Source organism: Sphaerodactylus townsendi, linkage group LG14 (assembly GCF_021028975.2).
Source record: "Sphaerodactylus townsendi isolate TG3544 linkage group LG14, MPM_Stown_v2.3, whole genome shotgun sequence".
NCBI lineage: Eukaryota > Metazoa > Chordata > Lepidosauria > Squamata > Sphaerodactylidae > Sphaerodactylus > Sphaerodactylus townsendi.
Genome location: NC_059438.1, coordinates 26,125,049 through 26,151,560, shown reverse-complemented (window position 1 = coordinate 26,151,560; position 26,512 = coordinate 26,125,049). Strand labels below are relative to the sequence as shown.

The following is a 26,512-nucleotide window of genomic DNA, read 5'->3' as shown; positions in this document are numbered from 1 at the left end:
GGCAAGTTTTTCAAGGCATTCCAGAAGTGGTTCCCCGTTGCCATCCTTTCTACAACGACCCCTGGCCTCCTCATCGGCCGGCCAGCCACCCAAGTACAAACCAAGACTGACCCTGCTTGATTTCTGAATTCTGACAAGATTAGGTTAGCCTGGGCTATCCAGGTGAAAATGGTCCCCAAACACTTGTCACACGGCTGTTTTCTGCACCTTTCCTAATACTTTTGTTTAATAAACCTCCCCTCTTCAGCCCTATCCCTCTTTTCCATCATAAACAGGGCTGCTTTCACAAGGCTGCATTCCCTGCATGGTTCAGGGGCGTGAGTGAAACGCCTCAGCTCTGGGTCTGGCGTTTTCCCGCCCTTTTTGCAAAGCTCCCCTTTCTGCACAGATAAGCCCTGCCCCCTGGTCCCCTCAACAGCAATTCACAGCAATTTTACTGCAAAATTAAAAAAAAAACACCTCACACACACAGGCTCCATATCCCATGAGTTTTTAAAACAAAAGCCTTCTATTTCACTCCAGTTTTAATTTTTGCAACATCTGTTCCAAATGTTTCACGCCACATTCATTTATTTTAAGCCTCCTGCCTGTCCTAGCTTTTTCTTCATGGCTTATTTTGGGGTCATAACAGCAACTTGTGCTTTGTTTCCCCCATATAGGGAGCTCTCAAATCTTTTTTGCTTTTTCCGCTGTTCCTGCCTCTTTTCATGGCATATTTTCACAGTGCCATAGTGAGGGGGTAATATCAGCTGTTATGGGGAGATTTTGATACATGCCCCTGTTTGTTAACAGCCAAAATTGTTTTGTGTTGTATTTCACACAGTTTTCCTTCTGATGCATTAAAGTATTTATTCATATATCTTTGCTTGTTTGCTGCTAGAGACATCTCTCAGTTTGATATAAGATTTGCAAATCTATTGTAAACAGTCTATTTGTATTAAGGAGCTCAATCCCCCTCCCCATTTTGTTCCATATTTTAAAAATGTCACTCTGAGCAATGCCTGGTAAATTGAATTTTCAAGTCACTGTCAAGGAGGGGAACTTTCCCTTCATACTTTTGTTCAATGAACCTCCCCTCTCCATGACAAACAGGGCTGCTTTCCTAAGGCAGCCTTCGCTGCATGGTTAACGGGGCGCGACTGAAATGCCTCAGGACTGGGTCTGGCGTTTTCCCGCCTTTTTCGAAAGCTCCCCTTTCTGCATAGATAAGCCCCGCCCCTCAGGCCCCCTCAACTCCTCAGCAATTCTGTCAAGTAAATTACATTTTTTACTGTAAAAAAAATTTTAAATGAGTATTTTTGCTGTGTTTCAAGACTGGTCCCACCCCCCTTTCATGGCATATTTTCACACCATTTTTGCTGCTTTAAAGTATATCTCTGCTGTTGTCATCCCCGCAGGGTCGTCGCTAAGGAATAGGCAAGACGCGGAGGAGGTTTCATCTGGTGGAGAGCGTCAGCAACAGGAAGCGCGGGATTTCGTGATCCTGACAACTCTGCCCTGTGCTGGTCTCTGGCACCTTTTATTAGGGTTTCATTGTGGGCGTGTAAAGGAGGTGGGTAGGGAGATGAGCGGGAGACCGGGAGACCTGGAGATCATCATGTGATGCATGATCTCACCTGGCTGCTACTGCGCGGAGAGGTTTTGCGTAAGCTGCTCTGGGCCTAATCCTCACCTGGGGGCAAGACCATTGTCCCTTGTCCGGGACACCAGGTGACCTTGTAGGGGACCAGATAGTTCGTGACCCGCGGACTCCATAGGGGATGAGGAGCGGGGGTGCGCAGCGACCAGAAGGCCGTAGGAGCCGCCAGGTGTTCCAGCTGCTCGACCACGGTGCCGCTGGGTCAGCGGTGCATTGACTACATCTCCTCCCTTTTTACATTTTGAAGAAGGGAGGCCGAAAATGCTGAGGGGCGATTTGGGGACGCTTTTGTCTCCTCCACTAAGTTCGGTCGAAGTTGGACCGAAAGCTGCTTGTGCAACATTAGAAACTTGGTTGCGGGGCAGGGGAAAAGTCGAGGGGCTTCTTACACACGTTATGCAGGCAATATTAGATACACATTGAACGGTAAACAAGACCCGAACGCATGAGGCATACAATCAAACCAATGCAGAGAGCTGTAAATGATAGCACTTCAACCATCCTCCCCGCAGCCAGCTCCAGAGGGCTGACCACCAATTGGGGCAATACATCATAAATTTCAGATTGGATACAACTTCTTGCAACTCACGCACTTTCATATTGAATCAATTCTGGGAGTTATCAGAGAGATTAAAGCAACAACATATTATGTACATTCTCTCACAACCTTGGTGATGCAATAACAACAAATAATCAATGGCGTGTAACGATTATCACTAAAGTTACGCTTGTGATCGAAAGTTCCTGCTGCTCTCGGAGGCCAGGGCATCCAGAGCAAGTTTGCAGGTGGAGTTGATGGACTTCGCAAGGGCACAGGCCAGCCGCGGCCAATAGTCTTGGTGATTACAGGAAACAAGTCCGGGGACTCCCACAAGGGAAGTTGCGAGGGAAACACACTCCGCCTTGGCTAGAGCCGCCGCGTCGCTCCGGCAAGGGGGGTCGAGGGGAAGGGCGGAGCGGCGGCTGTGCTTCTGGGCTTCCGGTGAAGCCCCTGAGGCAGGAAACGATGGTGGAGGGCGGTAGCAGAGAGTTCCGCAGACACAGCATGCGGAAATGCAGCAACAACAAATAACATAACTTCTAAAATTAAGGCATGCAGTAACTTCAGCAATAGTTGGTTCACAGTAAGCAATAAAACATGGCTAAACGATACATAGGCTGGATGGGATGTATCGGAAGGAAGGCAACCCGTGGTTGCATAATTGTCCAAATGCATACAGCTCTTGCTGTTTGCCTGACCACTTCAAAGCTACAGAAGCTGCATGGCGTTAGGAGTCCATGGATTTCTCAAGAGCGTAGGGAGAGCTACTGATGTAGTCTTTAGCATTGCAGGTTCAGTGATTCTCACGAGCAAGGCTTCGTGAGAGAAGGCGTGTTCCAACAATATTCAAGCGGCTGAAAACAGCGGAGAGTTCCAAGGGTTAATCTATCAGGAATGTTCCTGGCTGCAATTCCAAGTTTCAGCCAGGGGGCTGCAGCAGAGGGGAGAGAGAATGGCTTAACTGTGGGATGAGGGGCAGCAACACACAGTATCAAACTCTGAATAGCCGCATAGCTGGCCCAGGCTGCCGTTCCCCCCGGGGGTGGCCCCAGTGAGGAGGCTGCGATCTCCCGTGGAAGAATGGGGTGTGCTGGCTCCCAGAGGAGATCCCTCCCATCCTCGGCCCAGGCTGGGGGGCAATCCGGGCCCCTCTCAACAGAGGCGGCTGGGTTGGATCCTTCCAGGGGAGGCCCGCTCCATCTCCGGGATGGGGCTGGCCTGGCATGGCGAAGCTGGACTCCTGTATGGAAGAGAAAAACAAGCAACGCTTTTCCCCCAGGGGGTTTGCGCGCTGGCTGGGTTAGTAGATGACAATAGAGGACCTGAGCCCTGAGTGGGGGGGGGGGGAGCGAGCAATTTTTTGAATGATTGATAGAAAACGATACTTTGGATATGGTCTGCTGGATGAGACCTTGATTGGGTCGATGGGGGGGACTACTCCCCTTTCTTTTCGTTTGTTTTGGCCAAGCTTTCCTTAGGCGCCCAGTTGGCCCATTCCGACAACGATCACTTGCAACATTCAAGGCGTTAAGAGACACAAGGCAGGGAATTGCCCGAGACCCCCCCGGCACTGTGACTAGCCAGGGGGGCGCTCAGCAGAAAATGTGGGAGCATGAAAATAATTCTGGCGCCACGCCAATGTGGCAGTGTAGGTTCAGATGGACGAAGGAAAAGGTTCTCAAGGAGAGGTTTGAAGAAGAGTTTTGAAGGTTTAAACTAAGATGGAGGCGGCTTCTGAAGCAGGTCCCATCGGTATCCTGGGGAGCACGCTTACGAAGCTGTGTGTCCCGTTTAAAGTAGGATGCTGTAATAGGCGAAGCTCTCCTTCAAGGCATTGGCACACATAATCAGAAGGAGAAAAAAACTTTAATGGAAGCACAAGAGCATAGCGTAGCAGCAATGGAAAAATCCACCTCTTATGAGGGGAAAAACTTTTAGGGGTCTTTCTGGAAAGGGGGGCAAGACATACAGAACATACATAGGCATACAGAGCACATATAAAGTAACTTGAGGGAGGAGTTGCAACTCTGATTTGAGATCTTTGCTCTCACCTCCTGAGGGAGTAACTGACGATTTTTTTGCCTGCCACTGGGAGCTTTGAGCTTAGGGCCTTTGCACAGGCTCAGAGAAGCTATGAGATCTGGTTCGAACCTTACAGCTGGAGAGGGCCAAGGGGGCTTCTTCTTCCCACGGAAGGACTTTTGGCTTAAGAGCCATTGGTCGCGAAAGCATCTTCCCCTTTCCATGCCCTCATTGTCCCTGTAGATTGGCTATACAAGGGCATTCTGGAGGAGGAGTTCAAAACGGCAGTCCCTCTTGGATAATGAGATCTGCAGCTGGGCATGTTAAGTGCCAGAATGTTGGCGTTCTCTTCCGTCAGCATTTCTTTCTGTTGCAATTCAGTGACTGTGGACTCTGCAGAGATTTTGAAATGCGTGGCATTCTGGGGGCAACTGGCGGAGGTACATGGTGACTTCTTTGGAAGTAGAAAGGGTTAGCAGAGCAGGAAGTATAGGCCCGTAGGGGGGGAGCAAGCTGGCAAGACCAGCCCAATGGTCTCCTCGTGGGGATGGGATCACTATACTGAGCTGGGGCAGCGAAGATCTCATGGGGAGTCTCCGGGGGAAGGGGTTGAGGTGCGGATCTTGGTTTGTTCGGGCTGGGGAGATGCCCGGGCGCGGGCCTCCCCAGCGGGCATTGGGAGCGCCCGGTCCTTGGGCTTCCTGGGGCCGCCGCCCTCACCAAGGGGAGAGACCCTCCTCCGTCCGGGTTGTAGGCCGCCGCGCCGGGCAGCCTACAATTCCTCCGGAAATGCCACCTGGTTTCAGTCGCATAGTGAGACACTCGTCTCAGGGCTGTCTCTTTGCATGGCAGCGGAGAGGGCGGGCGGCTAGAATGGCACTGGCTTGATGGGCGAAAGACCTCGATATCCTGGCAAGCTTTGAGCATGTCACGGCCAGCTTCGGGGAGGTTCCTTCCTAGGCCCTGTGATGCGGCTTTGGCGGCAACTCAGCGGAGTAGCGTTCTCCTTGGCAAGGCGCTTTTAAGGAGTTCTCGCCTGGAGCCTCCTGGTTGTCAACCACCACCACCTGCCTCTTGAGGGCCTCCTGGAGCCTGTTCACAAACTCAGCATAGGGCTCTTGAGGGCTTCTGCCGGGTGCTAGAAAAACTTTGGGTTGGCTGTCCCGTATGTGGGGACTTTCAAAAAACGCCTTTGTAGGCGCATTCAGAAGGCGACCGTGGCAAGGGTGGCCACCGGGCAGAGGCTTAATTTGTGCATTGGGGCTAGCGAAAGCTTCGCGAGCCATAAAGTCAAGGCAGCGGTGAGTGTAGGGCGCCGCCAGAGAGCTGCTCCTCTGCTTATGCACTGCTGGCGGTAATTTCGCTTTCCCAGATCACATACTGTGCGGGGTTTAAAAGCATGCGAAAGGTGGTTTTTCCAGTCCTCCTCAGAACCATTAGGTGGTTCCTGGCGGCCTGCTTCCAACATGCCTCTCACATAGGGGCTGGTGATTCCTACGTCCCGCATTGCCTTTCGCGAGAGCTCAGTGAGGATATTATAGCTTAAGAGGGCGGTACTCGACAACCCGTCGAGACAATGCCATCCTCCCCCCTCGGTATTCTGTGAAATGGATGGGGCACAAAGCGAGGATATCGGCATCGTCTTCCGTCAGGGGTTTCTTTTCTTTTACCCAGATCGTGGCATAATACCGCTCTGCTTTGAGAGTTTTGAAACCCGCGCCATTACGTGGTGCTGACGGAGGTCGCGGTGAAAGCTTCAGGAAGAAAAAGATGAAGAAGCGGAGCAGGGAGGGGCTGGCTGAGCCGCTGGGAGAATTTGGGGAAATGGGCTGAAGGAGCAAAGGGGCAGAAGGAGGACGAAGGCGGCCCAATTTAGCGGATAGAGAAAAAATTCTGGGGTTGGAAATTGAAGGTGAAAGATCGAAAAGGAGGGCGTCCTACAGCAAGGGAGCCATAGGTCACTGCAGGCTGGATGGCGACATAACATTGTTCCCTCCACGTCAGTAGCAGTGATGACATCGGGCGCGCAAGGCTCTGTTAAGAGTCGTCTGATGTTTTCCTAGTCCTTAAGATTCCAATGTCCCCCCCTCTGGGTACCATGGACATTGAGCTTCAATCTCCTCAACCAATTTGGCGCAGCTCCCTTCTCTTTACCGGGACCCTGCCGTGATTGGCTAACGCTTTCAGTTCGGCTAACGTAGCTTGTCATAAGCCCTGCTTTTGCAAGCTCCCATACTCACCGGGTGTTCCGGCCGGACGAGAGAGTGTCCTAGAGGACGCGTGGTTCTGGATCTCGCGCCGATCCAGAGGACAGGACATGCAGCACCGAAACGGTGGTCCCTGGATCTCGCACCGATCCAGCTGGACTTCGGTATCACGTGGCCCTTTCCCAGGCGGCGGTGAGCAGGGTGGAGGTTCGAGGATTCCCGGGTTTCGGCACCAGCTTGTTGTCATCCCCGCAGGGTCGCCAGCGCTAAGAGCGAATAGGCAGACGCTGAGGAGGTTTTCATCTGGTGGAGATGCGCCAGCAACAGGAAGCCAGCGGAGCTCCGATGTTCGTGGATCCTGACAACCAACTCTCGCCCTGTGCTGGTCTCTGGCACCTTTTTATTAGGGTTTCATTGTGGGCGTGTAGGAAGGAGAGTGGGTAGGAGATGAGCCGGGAGACTGGGAGACCTTGAGATCATCATGTGATGGCATGATCTCACCTGGCTGCGTACCGCAAGGGAGAGGAAGCTGTAAAAGCGTCTGGGCCTAATCCTCACCTGGGGGCAAGACCATTGTCCCTTTGTCCGGGACACCAGGTGACTGTGAGCCAGAGGAACGTTCGGGTGGACCCGTGGACTCATAGGGGGGGGATGAGGAGCGGGGGTGCGATGCATTGACCAGAAGGTCCGTAGGAAGCTGTAGGGTGTTCCAGGCGGCACCGACCACGGTGCTGCTGGGTCAGCGGTGCATTACTACATCTGCCTGTTTGCTGTTGGATACATTTTTAGTTTGATACAAGATTTCCAAATCTATTTTGTCTGCTTTTATCAATGAGCTCAATCCCCCTGCCCATTTCCCCCCACACACACATTTTTAAAATGTCAATTTTATCAGTGCCTGATCAATTGAATCGAGAAAAGGTGTTTCCTCCCTACTTGACAGTGACTTTAAAAATGGACTCCCTCTTTTGTGGGTGGTTTGTGAACATATTTGGTATATAATTCATTCTCCTCACCACCTTTTCAATGAGTTCATGTTATGAGTTTTTCAAATTGCCCAGTGATTCTGCTTTACAATGCAGGTATGGCTGTGGGCGGGGGGGGGGGTGTCTCTCTCACACACACAGAATTTCTATTTCTCCTCTCATGTTAATCTAACTTTTTTTAATAAATCCCACTTTTCTTCCAAGGAATTCCGGGTAGAACAGATGGTTTTCCCTTTTTCCATTTTAGCCTCACAACCCCTCCCTCACAGGAGCTGGTTTAAACCAATATTTAATTGGTTTTAAATCTTTATATTGGGATTTAGATTTTAAAGTTTGTTGAATGTTTTAAGTTGTAACCCTCCCTGAGCCCTTCAGGGATAAGGTGGGATGGAAATCCAATAAAATAAAATAAAGGGAGAATGAACAGCCAAGGTCACCCAGGAAATTTCATGATGGAGTGGGAATTTGCACCCAGCTCTCCTCAGCCTCTCTGTTACTGCAACTGCAAAGGCTGTGGAGGACTGTATCATTCAACCGTGACATTTTGTCCTTCTCCCGTTCCATTCCCTTTCCTACTAGCCTTTCATGCAGTTATTATCTTTTGCAAAGATGGCTTTTGAGGTGTCAGCCAGACTGAAAAGCAGGCCCAGGTCTCCACAGCCTTTTTAGGCCGCAGCCATGTTTGCAGTTCTGGCCATGAGGGGAAGGGGGTGCAGCCCCAAAACGACTGCTCTCAAAAAATTGCTTCCATGAATTGCTTCCCCACCCACCCCAAAATGTCAGCCAGGGAATGACTCTTCTGTGTTTTAGGCAGAGGCTCTTCTGTTTAACAAGGTATCTTTGAAAAGGAACAATTTTGTTTTAATAACGTTTGCTGGCAGACACACAGCAAAGCTTCCACTCATGCCTCAGAGGTCTTTGGGCTATGAGGGCGGCTGTGACCAAAGCGACTTTTAAAAGCCAATCAGAATCCCAGTTGGGCACAAGCCCTGCCCACTTCCTAAAAACTGTGAATGTTTATCACAGAAAAGACCCGTCCCTGGGCTTCCACCAGTTAAAATTCCAAAAAATGCTATCAAATCAGTAGCTACAATAAAGGCACCCAACAATTTTATTTTTATTCCTATACGTAGTTTACTCGTGTTAGAACTGCACAGAAAACCTACATAGAACGGGTTGCTTCGGAATCCATCATGCACTAAGGCTGGGTCATCCAAAAAGATAACCTGCAGGCAGGTAGCCTTGGAATCTTTTGGCATTTATTCTGCCTTTTGGCATTCAGCCTTCAAGGTGGCACTTGTCACCCATACGTATGTCCATGCCTTCTTTGAACACCATTAAAACGTTCTTTTCAGCTCTTGCAATAAGTACTGATGCTCTGTATGTCAGTGTGGTTCATGAGGCTTTCACCTTTTCATCCAAGAAATGACATTTTCCCAAGCACAGAGATGAAGCAACGAGAACAGTTTTGCCTGTTCAAACTGGGGTGGGGGTGGGGTTAATTGAGAGTTCTGTTGGCCAAACCATGCTAAACTTAAAAAAAAAAACACCTCCTTTGTTTCAACAAGGTAATACTGACATTTGGAAATCTGAACATATTCCTGATGATGTCATTAGCAATGCAGCAAAGTTTATGAACTTCCCCTTCCTTCTACAGGAAAAAATGGGCAGCAGTGCTAGTTATAGGAAACATAAAAGAAGTTTGCAACACAGCAGGGTTTTAACAGCTCACTTGGTTTGCTAACTTGACCAGAGGCAGTGCTGTATATTAGTCAGAGCGATGGACTACGACTGGGTAAAACTGGGTTCAGATCTGCACTTCCATCAGAGCTTGCTAGTAATTGTGGAAGAGTCCTGGGAAGCAGACCAAACCTAGAGCAACCAAAGTGCCATGACTATTGCGTTGCCTATTTAGATGCTCCAAGCGATAGTCTACAGTCTATCTCAGAAACAGATGTTAATGGCGTTGTATACTTTGCCACAGAACTCAGCATGCTGGACCTCCTTTGTTGTAAAATGCTACACCTGGGTCCTAGTGTCTACCTGGCCCTGCTTCCTCTCAATTCATTTGAAATACATTTTGGCATAGATGTTGTCGTATTAAAGTACTATGTTCAATAACGCACAAAATCCAGCTGCAAAGTGCATTGAAGTGCATGTGCAGAAGGGGCCTAAAACACACTCTTGTATTGTGACTCTGGTAACTCAAGGAAGGGGAACATAAGCTATATTTCAAATAGGCAAAACCTGGGCTCTTATCAGTTGTTAAAGGCCAGGCAGTAGTATTTCTACTAAAATGGCGGAATTTTTCTTTGTTATTTGAGAGCAGATCTTTCCCTTTATTGTTTCAGAGCAGACCTTTGCCTGAAACAGACTATGAAAGAGTCGTGAAGCACAATTTCATGACAGCCAGCATGGGAAAAAAATCTCATGTCCTCTATCTTTGGCTGTGACACTCATGAAATGGCTTTCCACCATTTGCCTTTGCTCAGCCTAACCTACAAGGTTGGTGTTGTGAGGACAAAGGCAGAGGCGTAGCTAGGAAAAATTGAGCCCGGGGCAAAAATCTGAATTTTGCAGGGGCCCCCCCTGTATGGGGGGCCGTCCTCCCCCACTATGACCAAAGAATGATTTTTTGTACCGGGCCATCTCAAAGTCACCATCGCATTATAGAACATGCCCCAATTCACAAATCTGAACATAGCAATGATCCATGCCACACAGCTGAAATAAACATTCTGAAAGCATTTTTAACAGCTGTTATTACACTTTAAAGTGTTTTAAGTGTCATAATGACTTTTAAATGCTTTCTAAACTGTTTTTTACTCAAGCTATGAAAAAATGTTTTTATGGTGTTATATCCAGCACCCCCCACCTCCGCATTGGAAACAGCACAGAGCCAGGAAGAAAAGGAGGGAAAGGACAGGGGCAAATTTCAAGTCAGTTGTTGCAAATGCTGAATTTTAATAACTGAACAATATATAGGCACTTACTCTCAACATGAACTCACAGTCTTCACAAGCAAAATAACTCCTTTTGTAATAAAAGTCACAAACCCTGTATTTATTCTTTATATGATGGAAATCTATTATTGAATGAATAAACATTTCCAGTAAAAAAACATAAAGAGTTCGATATCTTAAGGATTCTTCTACAACGGGTAAACCTGTATTTCTTACTCGTACAATACAGATACTACACTCCAGAATCCACCTTTCAAGGTCCTCTCACCACACTCAGCATAACACCCAACTTTCCTACCCCTCAGAACTCTCTATTAAGCATCTGGCCTGATTTTCCTCCAGATGCTCCAAACAACTCCAAAGCTCACTCCAAATAACGGTGCCTCTTCTCTGGATGGTTTTACTGGGGCCATTAAATAGCATAATGTTTCATCTCCACATTGGGGGTGGGGGATGTTTTCCCAGTAAATGAGCTCAGGACTTGGATGGAGGGGAAAGCCACAGAGGGGATCATGAACACAGAAGAAGCTGTCAGTCCCTTGCCCTATTATTTTAATACATCAAATTCCCCCCTTCCCAGTTTAAGAGATCCACCTGCAAACAGGGATACCCTCATTCTTTCTGGACTCTTATGCCTTACCATCAGCAAGGCAAGCAAAAATTCAACAGGGGCGATTCTCCAAGCTTGGAAGTGCAATGATAAGCCAGCAGCTGGGCCCTTGCCTAAGCGCACCAGACTAAGGGGCCATTTCCTTTGTCTAAGCATCATTTTCCCCATTGTGGCCAGTGACAACATTTTCTAAATCCACATCAAATTCGTGGTGGGGAGAACGTGGAGGGGGTGCCCTTCTAATCCAAGCGGGAGGTGATGAAGCCAAGGCAGAAAACTGTCAAGTATATGCAAGTGCGGGGAGGGGTGGAGAGAAAGAGGCCAATGGGGCAGAGACGGCTGGAAAGTAGCAATTTCCCATAACTGGCTTACCTTACAGGATGATGTTGTCAGAATAATTAGGGTCATTTTATGCCCAGGGAAAACCTTTTGAAAGTTCAAAGCAGTGGATGAGGTGGTTAAGAGCAGAAGCACTCTAATCTGGAGGAACCGGGTTTGATTCCCTGCTCTGCTACTACAGCTGTGGAGGCTTATCTGGGGAATTCAGATTAGCTTGTGCACTCCAACACACGCCAGCTGGGTGACTCAATAGCTATCACAGCTCTATGGAGTTCCTCTGCAGGTCTCCCTCCTCACCTCACAGGGAGTTTGTTGTGAGGGGGGAAGGGCAAGGAGATTGTCAGCCCCTTTGAGTCTCCTACAGGAGAGAAAGGGGGATATAAATCCAAACTCTTCTCTAAAAAAACAAAAGGACTGTTGGAAAGATCGCCAGGCCAGGAGGCAACTCCTGCTTTTAGCAAATCACCAAGTATGCTGGGGCAGACTGCAACCCCTCAGCCTCTCTTGCTCCCCCCCCGCCCCCCACCAATAAGAACATAATAGCAGGCTGGATGCGGGAAGCTGGAAGGGGAAAAGCTGAACCCAGTTCTCCAGCAGGCAACTTGCCTTGCAAAAAAGGGAGGGGTGGGGGCTTTTTTAAAATGGAAAAAATAAAGTCATATCATGCAAGTTTCTAACTTAATATGCTGCAGAGACATAATCATGTCTAACATATTGATTAATCTATACTATTAGTGACTTTAAGGCATGCAGTTACACCACAGACAAAAGGCAGAGAGGTGGAAATGCATCCAAACTGTTGGACTACCCCAACACACACGTGTGTGTGTGTGAGTGTGTGTGTGTGTGTGTGTGTGTGTGTGTGTGTGAGAGAGAGAGAGAGAGAGAGAGAGAGAGAGCTTCATAGGGGAAATTGGAGAGTTTCTACCACTGCACCCCAGTAAGAAGGATGGGGGAGATCTGAACCTGGCAGTTGTTTTTGGAAGGCGCAGATGCTGGGGGTTCCTCTTCCTCCCTTCCATAAATCCACTCTGCTGCATTCATCCTTCCAGCTTTCCCTGGCCTTCTTGGAATGCAAAGGGAAACATCTTCCTACCTCCTGAGCGGTGCCTACAAATGCCAGCCAAAGCAACTCTCTTCTCCCAGGCAGGCACCCCAACCCTGGCGGCTATTTCCAGGTCGCAGCAGTAACAAGTCCTTTGCAGAAAGGGAAACATGCCGGGGCTGCTTTGGAAAGTGAAAGTAGCTCTGACTCCGGGTGGAGTCACAGAACCCCCACCTCCAACTCCAGCCTCTTACAATCTCTTACTAGCACAAAGGGGGGGCGGGGGGAGAGAGAGCAAGAGAGAATGACGCACCTTTTCTTCCTGGCAGCCACCACAGGGATTTCCTCCCCCTGCATCTTGAAGGAAGGAAGGAGCTGGAAACAACGAGGGCTTTTCCCCTCCTCCCTGGTGCCCCCCCCCCTTGCCTGCCTGCCTGCCTGCCTGCCTGAGTGGGTGAGTTGCCTCCTTGCTCCTCCCTGCAGGCTTTGGGCTCCGGTGGCCGTGGCCGGCAGGGGCTTGGCTGGCTGCTCCGTGCTGGCCGGGCTCCCCTGGGCTAGCCGGGCGGTCTCCTCTTGCCTTGCTCCTGCATCTGAGAGGAGGGGGGGAGGTGCCGGCCATGGTGAGTCACCTGTGTGTGGGGGGGGTGATTTTGCACCCCCCACGTGACTCAACACTGCAGCGCCCGGGACAAGCACCCCGGATGTCCCCATTGGCCCTACGCCAGCGGGCAAAGGACGTGGGAGAACCTCGTATGCAGTCCTAGGCTGCCTAGCAGGAAGGACTTGCCGATCAGGCTGCAACAACTCTTCACTTCAGCCGCGCCCCAGATCGTGGTTACTGCAGCTGATCTACGTGGCTATTGCTGAAGAACACTGCCCTGGATGCACAGTCAGAGGAGGGGGGAGAATCAGGAGAGCCCCGTGGCAGCATGGCTCTCTTTCGCGCAGGCCCCAGGCCTGGAACACCATTCCATAATCCTTGCAGACACAGCGCTTCCTCCCCCGCTTCTCAGGACCCACTTGCTCCACTTGAATGAAGACCTTGACCTCCTTGTCCTTACCTGCTTCACCTTTGTGACCCCTTCATCTCCCTCGCCCTTGCAATGGAGACCATGAGCTTCTTCTGGCACAGTCCCGCCTGCTTGGCTTTGGCTACTCTGTGGACTGCCACACAGGAAAGAGGCTGTATAAATAATAGATGTAATAATGCACTCAAAATGAGGTGTAGTACTCAGGGCTACTCTTTAAAAAATAGAGAGTTCTGTTAGATCTGAGGACGGAACCAAAAACTCATGCTTCCTTCGTGCGACGCCTGTCTTGGAAAAGACAGATGGCCAGCTAATTGGTTCCCCATTTCCGCTGATGGTACCGCTTCCCACATTTAAAGCCTTGCGTGGCTTTGCCCAACAGACACCCCCCCCCCCCCCCCCGTATGGGGCCAGGCAGAAACTGTTCCTCCAAGTCAGCACCTTCCTTTCGACGCCCTCCCATAGAGATGTTTGTTCTGTCACACTCAGTCCAGGACATTTATGGAAGCTCTGGAAAGAGCTCAAAGCAGGTTGAGGATTCTTATCCTCAGCAGCTTCCAGAATGGCCCGTGTCATCCAAAAGGGCTGTTGATCAGACTGCGTGGGGCACAAACCCATGTCAGAACCTCTGTTTTTAGAATGGATGTCTTACGAAATTAGTCAAATGGCAGAGAAAACAGATTTCATTTTGGGACTATGGAGCAAATTAAAAACAACAACATGTCTCCAAGGTCAAATAGGATGCACCGAGGGTTTTGTAAGGAAATCGTATGTGGAAGTTTAATATACTAATGGACTACTTGACACATTTTCAGATGATTCCAAATTGGGAAAAACAGTGAACAGTAAAGAGATGGAATTCAATGAGATCTGAAAACGCTGTAAAAGTGGGTGGATGTGAACAAGATGCAGTTCAACAACAGTGAGTGCGAAGTTCTACATCTGGGTAACAAAAATGAGGAGCATGCATATTGAATTGGGGATACACTTCCAGATAGCAGCATGTGTAAAGACAGTCCTGAGGTACAGGTGAACTGCAAATTAAATACGAGCAGATAGTATGATGCAGTGACACAAAAAGGCTAGTGGAATCTCGGGGTACATCAACAGAAGCACAACATCCCAGTCGCAACAAGCCATAGTTCCACTGGACACTACATTGTCGGGCCTCACTTGGAGTCCTGTGTGCAGTTCTGGGGGCATCACTTCAAAAGTAGGTGAACAGGTGGGAGTAAGCGCAGGGGCCAGGAGGTCAGGTCCTGTGAGGAAAGGTTGAGGGACTGGGGAATGCTCCGTCTCCAGAAGAGGAAGTTGAGGGTGGACATTGATCTCTCTTTAAGTGTTTGAAGGGCTGTCACTTGGAGAAGGGCAGGGAGCTGTTCCTGTTGACCACAGAGGACAGGCTCATAATTACGGGTATAAATTATGGGTGGAAAAATACCAGCTTGACTTTAGGAAAACGTTTATTTACAGTAAGAGTAATTCAGTGGTGGAATTGGCTGCCTAGGGAGGTGGTCAGCTCTTGCAGTCTTTCAGCAGCAGCTGCACAAACGCTTGGCTGGGGTGCTCTAAGATAATTCTGCATTGAGCAGGGGGTTGGACTAAATGGCACACGGTATTCCTTCCAGCTCTATGATTCTGTGAACCCATATTTGTAACTTGTTGGTAAAATCAGCCTCTGTCTGAGATGCTGAAATGTTACATCAATTTTTAGAAAGGATCTAGTTGGAAACCAGAAAATTACACTCCAGTTAATCTGATATCTGTCCCAGGCAAATTAATGGAGATGGTTATTAAATTGTTAAGCATATAGAGTAACAAAGCTTGCTGAGTGAAACTCACTACGTTATCTCAAAAAAAGGAAAGTCCTGCTTCACTGACCTTATGGAGTTCAGAAAGTGAAAAAGTATGTAGATAATGGTAATCTGGTAGAATCATGCCTGGTAGCCTTCAAAAAGCCTTTTAACAAGATACCTCCCCAAAGATTCATGAGTAAGCTTAGAAGTTATGAAATAAGAGGAAGGGTTCTGTTATGCAGTTAAAACTAATTAAAAGACAGAAAGCAAAGAGTAGGAATAAACGGATAGTTTTCCCAGTGGGGGAAAGGAAGAAAGCCACAGGGTCCCACACATATCAGTGTTGGGGCCTATGCTATTTAATATGTTTATGAATGATTGGGAACTGGGGGTGAGCAATCTAGTGGCCAGGTTTGCAGGTGACACAAAATTATGAAGGATGGTTGGCCCCAAGAATGATCGTGGAGTTTCAAGAGGGTCTCCACAAATTGGGTGAGAGGGCAACAATGGGGCACGTAAAGTTCAGTGTGTGTGAGTGTGAGGAAATGCACATTGGGATAAAATATCCCAACTTCTAAGTAAATGCTAAAGGCGTCTAAACTTGCTGAGAGGGAGAAGGAGAGAAATCTTGGGGTTGCAGTATATAGCTCAGTGTAAGTGTTAACCCCGCAGTGGAAAAGACTAATTCCATGATGAAGGTTATTAGAAAAGGGACAGAAAATTAAAATGTCACAATATAATGCCCCTGTATAGATCAGCAGTACAGCCTCATTAGGAATACTGTGTGTAGTTTTGGTTGCTGCATCTCAGAAAGGATATTTGCAGAGCTGGAAGTTGATTAAAGAGGTGGAGCATCTTATCTATGAGAAAAAGCTACCCATATTGGGAGTTTTCAATACAGAAAAAAGACAAGTGGGAGGCATGACAAAGATTTATTAAGTTATGGATGAAGCAAAAAGAATGGATAATTTTTTCTCTCACTCTCTCCAAAAATAGTAGAACGTAGGGCACACTATGAAGTTGTCAGGCAATAGATTCAGGATGGACTAGAGGATGTAGTTCTTTTCTCAACAATTGGCTTCCAAGGTTATAGTGATGGCCACAAGCAAAGGTGGTTATAAAAGGGGACTGGATCAATTCATGGAGGACAGGTCTATCAGTGGGTACTAGCCATGGTGACTAAAGGGAACCTCCACATTCAGAGGGAACCAATCTCTGCATTCTAGTGCCAGGAGGAAACATCTGGGAAATGCCTTGGCCTCTGGGCCCTGTTGTTGGCCCTCCAGAGCAACTGTTTGGCCACTGTGTGAGACAAGATGATGACCCAAGATCACCAGCTGATTTCTTGCCGGAGGAAGGGATATGAATCCAGGTGTCCAAGAGTCTAGCTCAGCCGTTCAGTGGCACAGGCTGGTCAGGCAGCAAGCGAGCCACTTTCTCAGGTTGCTACAGAAACTATTATTGCCTTGTTCCATTGAGCAGTTAAGCATTTTGAAAGTTTTCATAATCTCTTTCTCTCTCTCCCTATCCCGTCAGCATGATTCATGATTAAAGATGGTGACACATTGGCCTGAATCCCAACTGCTTCTATTTCTGTCCTAAGTATTTTTTTAATTTATGTTTTTATTCGTATCCCGCCCTTCCCAAGAAGGCCTCAGGGCGGCCACATTCTGTCATGTCAGGGTCATTATATACCTCCTTCATATGGCAACCAGAACTGCAGGCAGATTGGAAAGCAGCACGAATAAAGAAATGCCCTGCACCATACCATTCAACCCAAGGGTTTGGAAACCGAATAGTCATAGATTGGAACAGGTACAAAAGTATAAATATGTGGGGGTGATTTTTCAGGCATTAGGCTCCAAGGTATCCCACAGCCTTTAAGTGGCAGACCACGGAGAAAAATCTGCGTATTTAAGGTTCCTATATACCACAAGAGGGCATTATTGCCTGCTGCATTAAAACTGTATCAAGCTAAGAATTTGTCATAATTACTCTATGGGGTCTTTCCTTGGACTACCTGACTCTTGTTTCGCATCCTTAGAACAACCTAGCTTTGTTTCAAATACCATGACATGCCTCGAGACAGGTATCCTTAAAGTAAAGGCCAAAATCTTCCTCTTGTATCTGAATCTATGGCTCAAAATAAATATTAGAGTGCAGGGACTGTTTCCCCTGATCCTTCAGGATACCCTTCAGATGGTTAAAAGCCACTGGGGGGAAACTGGCACTTTTAGGGTTTTCTCCCATGACATAGTCAGACTGGGCCAAGGTCATGCAAAGCATGCCTTGAAACAAAGAACTGAAGACATAGAAAGGCAGAATGATCTTGCAAGCTCTCCTGCCTTCCTGTTCTTATCACCTGAAAGATGAACTTTAATACCAGCTGCCTAACCTTCTTTTATTAGGGTAATTAAAGAAGAGCTTTCACACTTGCCAGATGTTCAGCTATACCAACAGCAGTACTGGAGGGTAGTTATGGTAAGGTTCCAACATCAAATAGGCTTTGTCCGTGTGCATGAAGGAGATGGAATCCATCAAGTATGTTCCATTTCACTGCCCGCTGTATGCAGTGGCTCACATTACACTTATCCATCCCCTTTCAGATAAGTTTGAGTCAGAGTGAAACAGAATGGGCAAAATGCTTTTAGTCAACTATCAGACTCACATTTCTATACAGACTGCAAAGTTCTGTGCTTATGTGATTAAAGTTCGCCAAAATTTTAATGTAGGAAACAATACATGGGTATATTCATTCATTTTAAGTGTTCTTTTTTAGGCATTATACTTTCAATACTACACTGATGAGAGCCCTTTTGGGATAGGGCGGTATAAAATCTAACTAACAAATAAATAAATACATTTCCACTAATTATTTAATGTGTGTTGCTTTTTAACAATTTATTTAATATGGTTATTGTATTTTTTCATTTTTTAACTGTATTCTGGTCAATGACTGTATACATAAATAAGTGTGGAAGTAAGACAATCTCATCTGAGAGACCTGCAGTCAGTAACAACTTACAGCTTTTTGGTGAGTTTTCCGGGCTGTGTGGCCCGGAAAACCCACCAGAACCAGTTGAATCCGGACGTGAAAGCCTTCAACAATACATTACAGCTTTTTATCAGTAAAAGTTCCAGGTTAAGTAGTAACAACAGCAATGTTTTACACACAATGAGCTTTGAGTAATCTTGTATCCAGAAACTTGTAGTCAATTGGTTTTTACAACTTGTTATCAGCAGAAGCAGGCTTGTTTCATGAAGAAAGCATTTCTTCAGAACTTCATTGGGTATAAATAATATCCATAACCTGAATATTGCACAGAAGGCTACCCGCAGTCCAAATTATCCACCACAGGTCCATCCAGCTATCTGTCATGCGCTGGATAGCTCACATACTTATGTCGTTTTTTACCTTTGGACTTCTGCTGATGACAAGTTGTAAGTTGCTATTGACTACAAGTTTCTGGTGGAGTGTATTAGGCTGAAGACGGATTGTGATAATGAATTACACATTGTCCTCACAGGCTTTCCCACACAGGTCCTATGGGAGGGGGGTCCACCATGCCTTAGGAGCAGCAAGAAGTTGAATAGGAAGAAGAACTGGAGGATCCTTAACTAGGTTAGATAATTCATCATAAAGAACTTTGCAGTTTATCACAATTATGTGAGAATATTAACACTGCCTTTTCATTCCATGAATTGGCTGGTGGCATGCGACGGTTCTCCCTTATCCTCCGAATTCTGAAATAACCCACTGTCTGCATTTCATCTTTCTCTGGTTTGTCCTCTGAATGCACACTGCATGTGATTACCTGCAAATTTCTTTATTTATTTATTCTTTTATTTTATTTTTAGTCAGGCCCCTCCAGTGCAACACAACCAACTGATATTGGCCCAATTTCACCAACACAAGTGGTCACTCAAGAAGATGATGGATCTGTGGAATTGGAATTTGTACTCAAGTCTTAGGTCCTTCGTTTTAGTGTAGAACTCCATTGCATTCCTCTTGTGTTTGACTGCTGCCATCTTTTTGGTCACATGGCCAAATATGTAAATATTTCTGTGGTTATTGGCTAAAGTTTCCTGGATTGCCTCTTCCCCCCAGATGCAAAGGAAGTCTAATGTTTCCCTCCACAATGCACCCCAGCCAACAGGCTTATTTGCCATCTTACTGAAATTACTCACTCAGCACATAACAAACCTCTTACAAGTAATACACACATGCAGTGGCTCTCCACTGTCAAGCTGTCCCGTGTGGCAAATACCCAGCAACAGTTCCTGCCTCCAGCTAAAGTTCCCGTTGGTGGTGACATTCTCAATCACATTTGATTGGCTTAACCATACTCGTATTTCGCCATTACTGTGCATGTAAAAAAAATACAAAACAATCCCAACCCTGAACAGAACAGTGCAATCATCCTAGATCAGTGATTGCGAACCTTTTCGAGACCGAGTGCCCAAATTGCAACCCCAAACCCACTTACTTCTCGCAAAGTGCCAACACGGCAAGTTAACCTGAATACTGAGGTTTTAGTTTAGGAAAAACAGTTGGCTCCGAGGCACGCGTTACTCAGGAGTAAGCTTAGTGAAGCAACCGTGCAATGCTTCAAATGGGTGAATCATGATCCTAGGAGGGTTTTACTCAGAAGCAAGCCCCATTGCTGTGAAACCGAAGCCATTCCCAGGTATAGGATCATGCCCAGGCCAGCCTAGATTTTCCACCCCCCTCCCAAATGATGAACTCTGTGCGGAGTGCCCACAGAGAGGGCTCTGAGTGCCACCTCTGGTCACAGCCATAGGTTCACGCACTCACTGTCCCAGATAATTGTCCTGTAGGAGCAGTGCAGTGGCGTAGGAGGTTATTCTCGTGTATCTAATCTGGAGGAAATTGGCTCTTGACTTCCCCGCTCTGCCACCAGAGCTGTGGGAGGTTTATCTGGGGGGAATTCAGGATAGCCTGTGCACTCCAGCACACTCAGCTAAGTGACCTTGGGCTAAGAAGGTCACAGCTTCTGGGAGCTCTCTCAGCCCCACCTACCTCACAGGGTGTTTGTTGTGAGGGGGGAAGGGCAAGGAGATTGTAAGCCCCTTTGAGTCTCCTGCAGGAGAGAAAGGGGGGATATAAATCCAAACTCTTCTTCTTCTTCTTCTGTTACATATTAATAATAATAGCAGCAGCAACAGTAAATAACAGTATTAATCACTGCCCGTTTCCCTCACACTTGGTCCATCAAGGCACCAATCCATTGAAACTACTAATATTAATCCCATAAAAAGGCTTAATTAAAAAAACCCATCAATTGATCACAATGCTTGTTTACTTTGTAGAAACAAACTACTACTAAATGGCGTTATGCCCAGTGAGAGAAATGGCGGAAAGTCATGCTGGCAATCTGCAAACAGCAGAAAATGGCAGACAGCCATGGAGTGGAAAGAAGAGGCGTGGATCTTGGAGTTTTGGTGGGAAAGATAGAACATTTTAAAAAGGATCACACATCAAGAGAAGATGGCTTGAAAACATTTCAAACAAAAGAATCATTATAAAAGGGGTTTAAGAAAAAACGTTTTCAAACAGGAAATAAAGCAGTTCCAAAACCAAAGGGGCGGAAAAGAAACCCGTGAGACCTCCATGGAGGAAACATTTTATTCCCTTCCTGAAAACTTAAAATGTTTGTGTGGAAAGGGCCAGTATCAAAATCTGGAATTATGCCAGAGAAGCAAATGCAACTAGCGAGTAGGAGGCCTGGCCCCAACTGATGTGGGGCCGGCCTTTGACTGCACACTGACATGGCAACACTCTGATTGTAAACAGCTCACATGCCATGGGGGCAGGCTTATTCTCTCTCTCTCTACCCCCCCCCCCCTCCTTCCCACTCCTGCTACTCAGCGGGCAGGAAAGGCATTTGGAAAATTCCTTCTATTTCAGATAGGGCACGATAATCATTTTCACAAAATAGGGAGTGCTCTCCAGAACACCACTATATTCTATACTTCATGAAAACAAACATATTTCCTTGTTAACTTTACAATATGGAATCAACACAATAATTTTTGAAGTGCACATCCCTACTCTGGATTAACTGAAGAGAAACCACCATCAAGAGGCTGCAATATCAAGAAAGGAAAGTTCCCATAAAGCACAGCACGATGGAAGTATTTGAGGGTCTGACAGCTGTAATTTGAATAATTTCCTACATTTACCTTCTTAATGTGGCCAACTGTTCTCTGGATCCTCTCCAAGGGGAAAATTGGACCCAGCTGCCCAGGCAGAATTGGATGTCTGGAAAACCAGCTAAACAGACAGAGCAACTGCCAAGCGCCCACAGCGACATAGGAGGCAACACTGGGACCATTTCCACACGCACACGTCCACCACAGTTTCAGTGCTGTTGGGATACTAATTTTTTTGCCTGCTTCCCCACAGCACGGTGGTGTGTTTTTGCATCTCCTGGGATTTCCACACCTTGTTTCAATTGTTCTCAATTGTTCTCAGCTGCTTTGCTCAACAGTTTTGCAAAATATTGCAGTAAAATCTTGTTGGCTGGCAAATGGAAGGGAAAATTCAGAGTTTGACACACATACCCCACCCCAGCAGCTATTCCCTTTGACCATATCCTGGTGGTGATTCCTTCCTCCAGCTTCAGGAGTTTATTTCTTTTAAAACTGGCCACTGACAGTCATTACAACAACATAACAGGATACCTGAGGAACAGCTTCCACTCAAAGAAGTACGTCTCTAGACTATCCCCGTGTGATGATATAAAAGGAAAGGTCCAGTGACTTACTTTTCACAAAATGAAAGCTGGGAATTCAATGATTCTGATACATCTACTAGCATAATATTAGAGAAATATAATTTTTATTACTAGCATATTTTTAATTAATCTTATTTATTGTTGAAACTTGCGTCCCACCCTTTCCCTGTATAGCAGGGCTCAGGGTGGCGAGCAACAAACACAAACATAAAAAATGACATTTAAGACCATTAAAACCACAACAATGAATTCAATAGATTAAATCTAAAATCATAAAAGATGGCATTTAATAAAAATCAGCAATGGCCAGATTGACACACAATTACCATTTTTTTCAATCTGAAGAAGTCCCAGTGGCCCGGAGGAGCAGAATGGCTACTGCCTGGGGTGGGGAGGCAACTGGGAGGCCAGCCATGCTGTGGGAAAACCACTGTAGATTGAGATGCCGTTTCTCCTTCCTCCAGAGGGCCACACTCTATGTGATGCTAGGCACAGACCCAGTCTGTCCCCACTCTACAGAGCAGACAAACAGTGACCAGGTGCCATGTCACGCCTCAGCTATGTACAAGTTTGTGGCAAGACTCATCCATCCATCCATTCAGGCAGAAAGTCAAGAGTGAGCAGAGACACCTGCGAAGCTTCCTTCAGCATCAGACTTTTCACAGATTCCCTCACATACTTTACTACTTCATATAATTCAAGAAACTCCCTGCAAAAAACACACAACACAAAATACTCAAGTGATTTCCTTGACTTTCTTCCCCTAGAGAAAGGGAATTCATCTTATAATGTGACTATGTTGAATAACATTGCACTGTCTGATGCTTTAGTGTTAATGAGGCTAACAGCTATGGCATCATCCTTTGTTCCGGGAAGCTACATAACTGTTACATCTGCAAAGCAGGTTCCACTTGTTGCAGGTCAGAGAGATGGAAAATAGGAGTGTGCTCACATCAGAAACTGGCTTACTCAAAGTAGCAGTCATCCCCCTCAGTTAGCAAAGGAACAGTAGAATACAAATACCATTATACTTTTAATTTTGACTAAATGATGCCCAACTGAATTGGCTTCTTCGATGTGGCAACACTAAATCCACTGATAAATCTTTCTGCTCCCTCTCAGAATCCACAAGCTGGTAGCCAAGTATATTCAGAGCCCCCTTGCAGACTTCTTGGACTCTCTGAACTTTTGGAAAAGAAAGGACATTCCTCCACGCCTGGGAGACGTTGACTGCATCTCGAGAGGTGATCTGGAAGGCTTCCTTTATTTTACTGGGTCCTTGTCCATGCGTGATATTGTAGATCCAGCTCTCCAGCTTGGGGGTCAACTGAAGATTTGCAAACTTATACATTGCTGTAATTTCTGGCAAGGGATCCTTTACAAGGTCTTCAAATCGAATCAGTAAATAACGATCTTTGAGAAAGCTTGGAGGTTTCAGAGTAGCTGTTTCATACATCTGGACGTGGCTCCGACAGATCTCCTGCAGAACTTTGTACTGGGTGTCGTCCACTTTCGAACCATTGGTGCTCAGCACGATCCCATTGTCACGGGCGAGGGCTTTGACTGACTGTTCCCGGGACTTCACAACTGCCCTGGGGTCACGAACCAAGTGGATGATTTTCAGGTTCAAGGAGGAGTCAGTGAGAAGAGGATACAACACTCTCAAGTCAAAGAAACGGACCTCCTTCAGGACGACGTGGCTGTAGGTGCGGCAGGCCTCCTCCGCCTTGCTGAACGGGTACTTGCCACACAGAGTCTTGCATGCGCTTTCACTGGTGATCTCAGTGCGCGGAAAGTACTCACAAGCAGGGTCGGTGCACAGGGCCCGGCTCACGGCCCACTGGAAGAGGTCCGAAAGGTTTCTTCTCCAAGGCATGTAGGCGTCAAAGACGGACATGTCGCACTTGAAGATGGACCGCACCAGGTCTCGGACGGCCATGTGCAGCACCTTGGCGCTGTTCTGGTACATGGTGACCCACACGTGCCAGGCCGGCTCCATCAGGTAGAAGACGTCGGGATGCTGGCTGAAGAGCTGGCCCACGAAGGAGGACCCGGAGCGCCAGGAGGAGAGGACGAGCACGTGGGTCTGGGCCGGCCCCTCCGCCGCTGGAGCCCGAAAGCCGCCGTGCTGCGCGTACAGGAACAGCAGGAAGCCGGCCTGCAGCACCAGCAGCGCGGCCACGGTGGGGCTGGACAGCCGGAGCCTCGCCATGCCGCCTGCGCAGCCCTGCAGCGGAAAGGGGACCGGGGACGTCAGGTGGCAGCCCCACGGGGAAATGACCCGGGCGGGCGGCCCAGGCCCTTGTGACTGCCCGCCGCCCTCCCCTTCTCCCAGGCCAGCCGGGCGGCCGAAGCCGGTCCGCTGCCTCCCCTGCCGCCACACACCGCCCGCCCGCCCGCCCGCCCTCGGGTGCAGCAGCCGCCGGCCGGCTGGCCACGGTCCTCGACCGGCAAGCGCCGGCGCAAAGCGGCCGCAGCCGCGCTCGCCACTAGGCGACAGGCCAAGCCCTGGGAGGGCGCCTGCTCGCCCGCCCGCCCACCGACCCCCCGCCCCCCCGCCGTCCCGCGGGCCTGCACCAAGAGCGCCCGAAGGGGAGGCCGGGAGGCAGCCCCGACGGCGGCGCAGCCGCCCCTCACCTCGGCGCTTCCCCAGAGCCCGGCTGGCGGACGCGCGCACCCCCTGCTCGGCAGACAAGCTGCGGCTTTCAGACGTGGCGGCCGGAGCCCGGAGGGCGGCGCCAAGGGAGGGGCAGGCCCAGGCCAGGCGGCCGCCCCACCGACACTGGGAGAGGCAGCTTCACGTCGGGGCGCCGGCGGGGGGGTCGCCGCTCCGCCTGCCCCAGGCCAGGCGCTTTCCCCGAGCGAGCCAGAGGAGTTCCGGGGGGTCGCGCTGCTGGGAGGTGGGAGCCAAGGACCTCTTCTCGGGCGCCCGGCGGGGAAAGAGCGGTGGGGCGCTGACCGCTGGCGAGGAGCGGGGTCTGGGGAGGCCGCGGCGGCTTCTGCCCTCCCTCGTCGGGGGTTGGGGCGGCTTCGGAGTCGCTCGCCGGGCGGGGCAGGAGCCCGAGCCACAGGCGCCGGAAGCCCAAGGGGGTGGGGGGGGGCGACCACTCTCGAGCAGGCACTCGGGGGCACCCGACGTAGGGTTGGGTGACGGAGGGCTTTGCCTCCGGGATCGCAGCGGCACCGGCAGCCAGCCTCTCTCCTCCCGAGGAGGCGCGGGCGGGGCTGCCAAAGGCAGAGAAGGGCCGCTCCTCCTGGCGCCCCAGCGACGACCTCTCGTCTGACGAGAGCTTGTGCCAGGCGGCGCTCCCTTTCGGAGCCATGAGGAAGCGATCGTCGTCCCGGGGGTTCCTCGCAGGGAGGAAACGAGGGGAGCTGCGGGGCGGAGACGAGAGCGTCGAGCAGCCTTCCTCCTCCTCCGCTGAGAATCCACTCCCGGGTGGGTGGGAACCGCCGGGCCTTGGCCGGTTCGGCAGGTGGGAGCCGCCCCCAGTGCTGTCCTTTCCACACAAAGAGCCACTTCATGACCCCCTTGCACGCGGACAGGCGGCCACCTGAGTAGCCACCAGCCTCTCCTTTACGGAGCATGCCCGTTTTCTGCAGGCGCTGCGGGCATCTGCGGAGAATGAAGAAAACTTGTACCCACAGGCTAACAGTGAAGACTTCAAAAACCCACCCCCCCCCCCCCCCACCCCCCCCCCCCCCCACCCCCCCCCCCCCCCACCCCCCCCCCCCCCCACCCCCCCCCCCCCCCACCCCCCCCCCCCCCCACCCCCCCCCCCCCCCACCCCCCCCCCCCCCCACCCCCCCCCCCCCCCACCCCCCCCCCCCCCCACCCCCCCCCCCCCCCACCCCCCCCCCCCCCCACCCCCCCCCCCCCCCACCCCCCCCCCCCCCCACCCCCCCCCCCCCCCACCCCCCCCCCCCCCCACCCCCCCCCCCCCCCACCCCCCCCCCCCCCCACCCCCCCCCCCCCCCACCCCCCCCCCCCCCCACCCCCCCCCCCCCCCACCCCCCCCCCCCCCCACCCCCCCCCCCCCCCACCCCCCCCCCCCCCCACCCCCCCCCCCCCCCACCCCCCCCCCCCCCCACCCCCCCCCCCCCCCACCCCCCCCCCCCCCCACCCCCCCCCCCCCCCACCCCCCCCCCCCCCCACCCCCCCCCCCCCCCACCCCCCCCCCCCCCCACCCCCCCCCCCCCCCACCCCCCCCCCCCCCCACCCCCCCCCCCCCCCACCCCCCCCCCCCCCCACCCCCCCCCCCCCCCACCCCCCCCCCCCCCCACCCCCCCCCCCCCCCACCCCCCCCCCCCCCCACCCCCCCCCCCCCCCACCCCCCCCCCCCCCCACCCCCCCCCCCCCCCACCCCCCCCCCCCCCCACCCCCCCCCCCCCCCACCCCCCCCCCCCCCCACCCCCCCCCCCCCCCACCCCCCCCCCCCCCCACCCCCCCCCCCCCCCACCCCCCCCCCCCCCCACCCCCCCCCCCCCCCACCCCCCCCCCCCCCCACCCCCCCCCCCCCCCACCCCCCCCCCCCCCCACCCCCCCCCCCCCCCACCCCCCCCCCCCCCCACCCCCCC

At 50.3% G+C, this 26,512-nt stretch overlaps 2 protein-coding genes across 2 annotated transcripts in view; one reads left to right on the top strand and one right to left on the bottom strand.

Annotated features, from left to right (window-relative positions):
• LOC125443313 (anoctamin-2-like) overlaps nt 1–13,468 on the top strand; it is a 142,547-nt gene extending 129,079 nt beyond the window's left edge. Inside the window, exons 9-10 of the mRNA XM_048515332.1 lie at nt 12,836–12,972; nt 13,338–13,468. Coding sequence (XP_048371289.1) covers nt 12,836–12,972; nt 13,338–13,468 — 268 coding nt within the window. The remainder of the gene's footprint in view (nt 1–12,835; nt 12,973–13,337) is intronic.
• An 8,551-nt stretch (nt 13,469–22,019) lies between these two features.
• On the bottom strand, nt 22,020–25,022 carry CHST6 (carbohydrate sulfotransferase 6). The gene is made up of 2 exons (XM_048516157.1): nt 24,572–25,022; nt 22,020–24,161 (listed from the first exon to the last, which is right to left on the bottom strand). Exon 2 carries the CDS (start codon nt 24,144–24,146, stop codon nt 22,968–22,970), a length of 1,179 nt encoding a protein of 392 aa, XP_048372114.1. The 5' UTR covers nt 24,147–24,161; nt 24,572–25,022; the 3' UTR covers nt 22,020–22,967.
• Between the last annotated feature and the right edge of the window lie 1,490 nt (nt 25,023–26,512).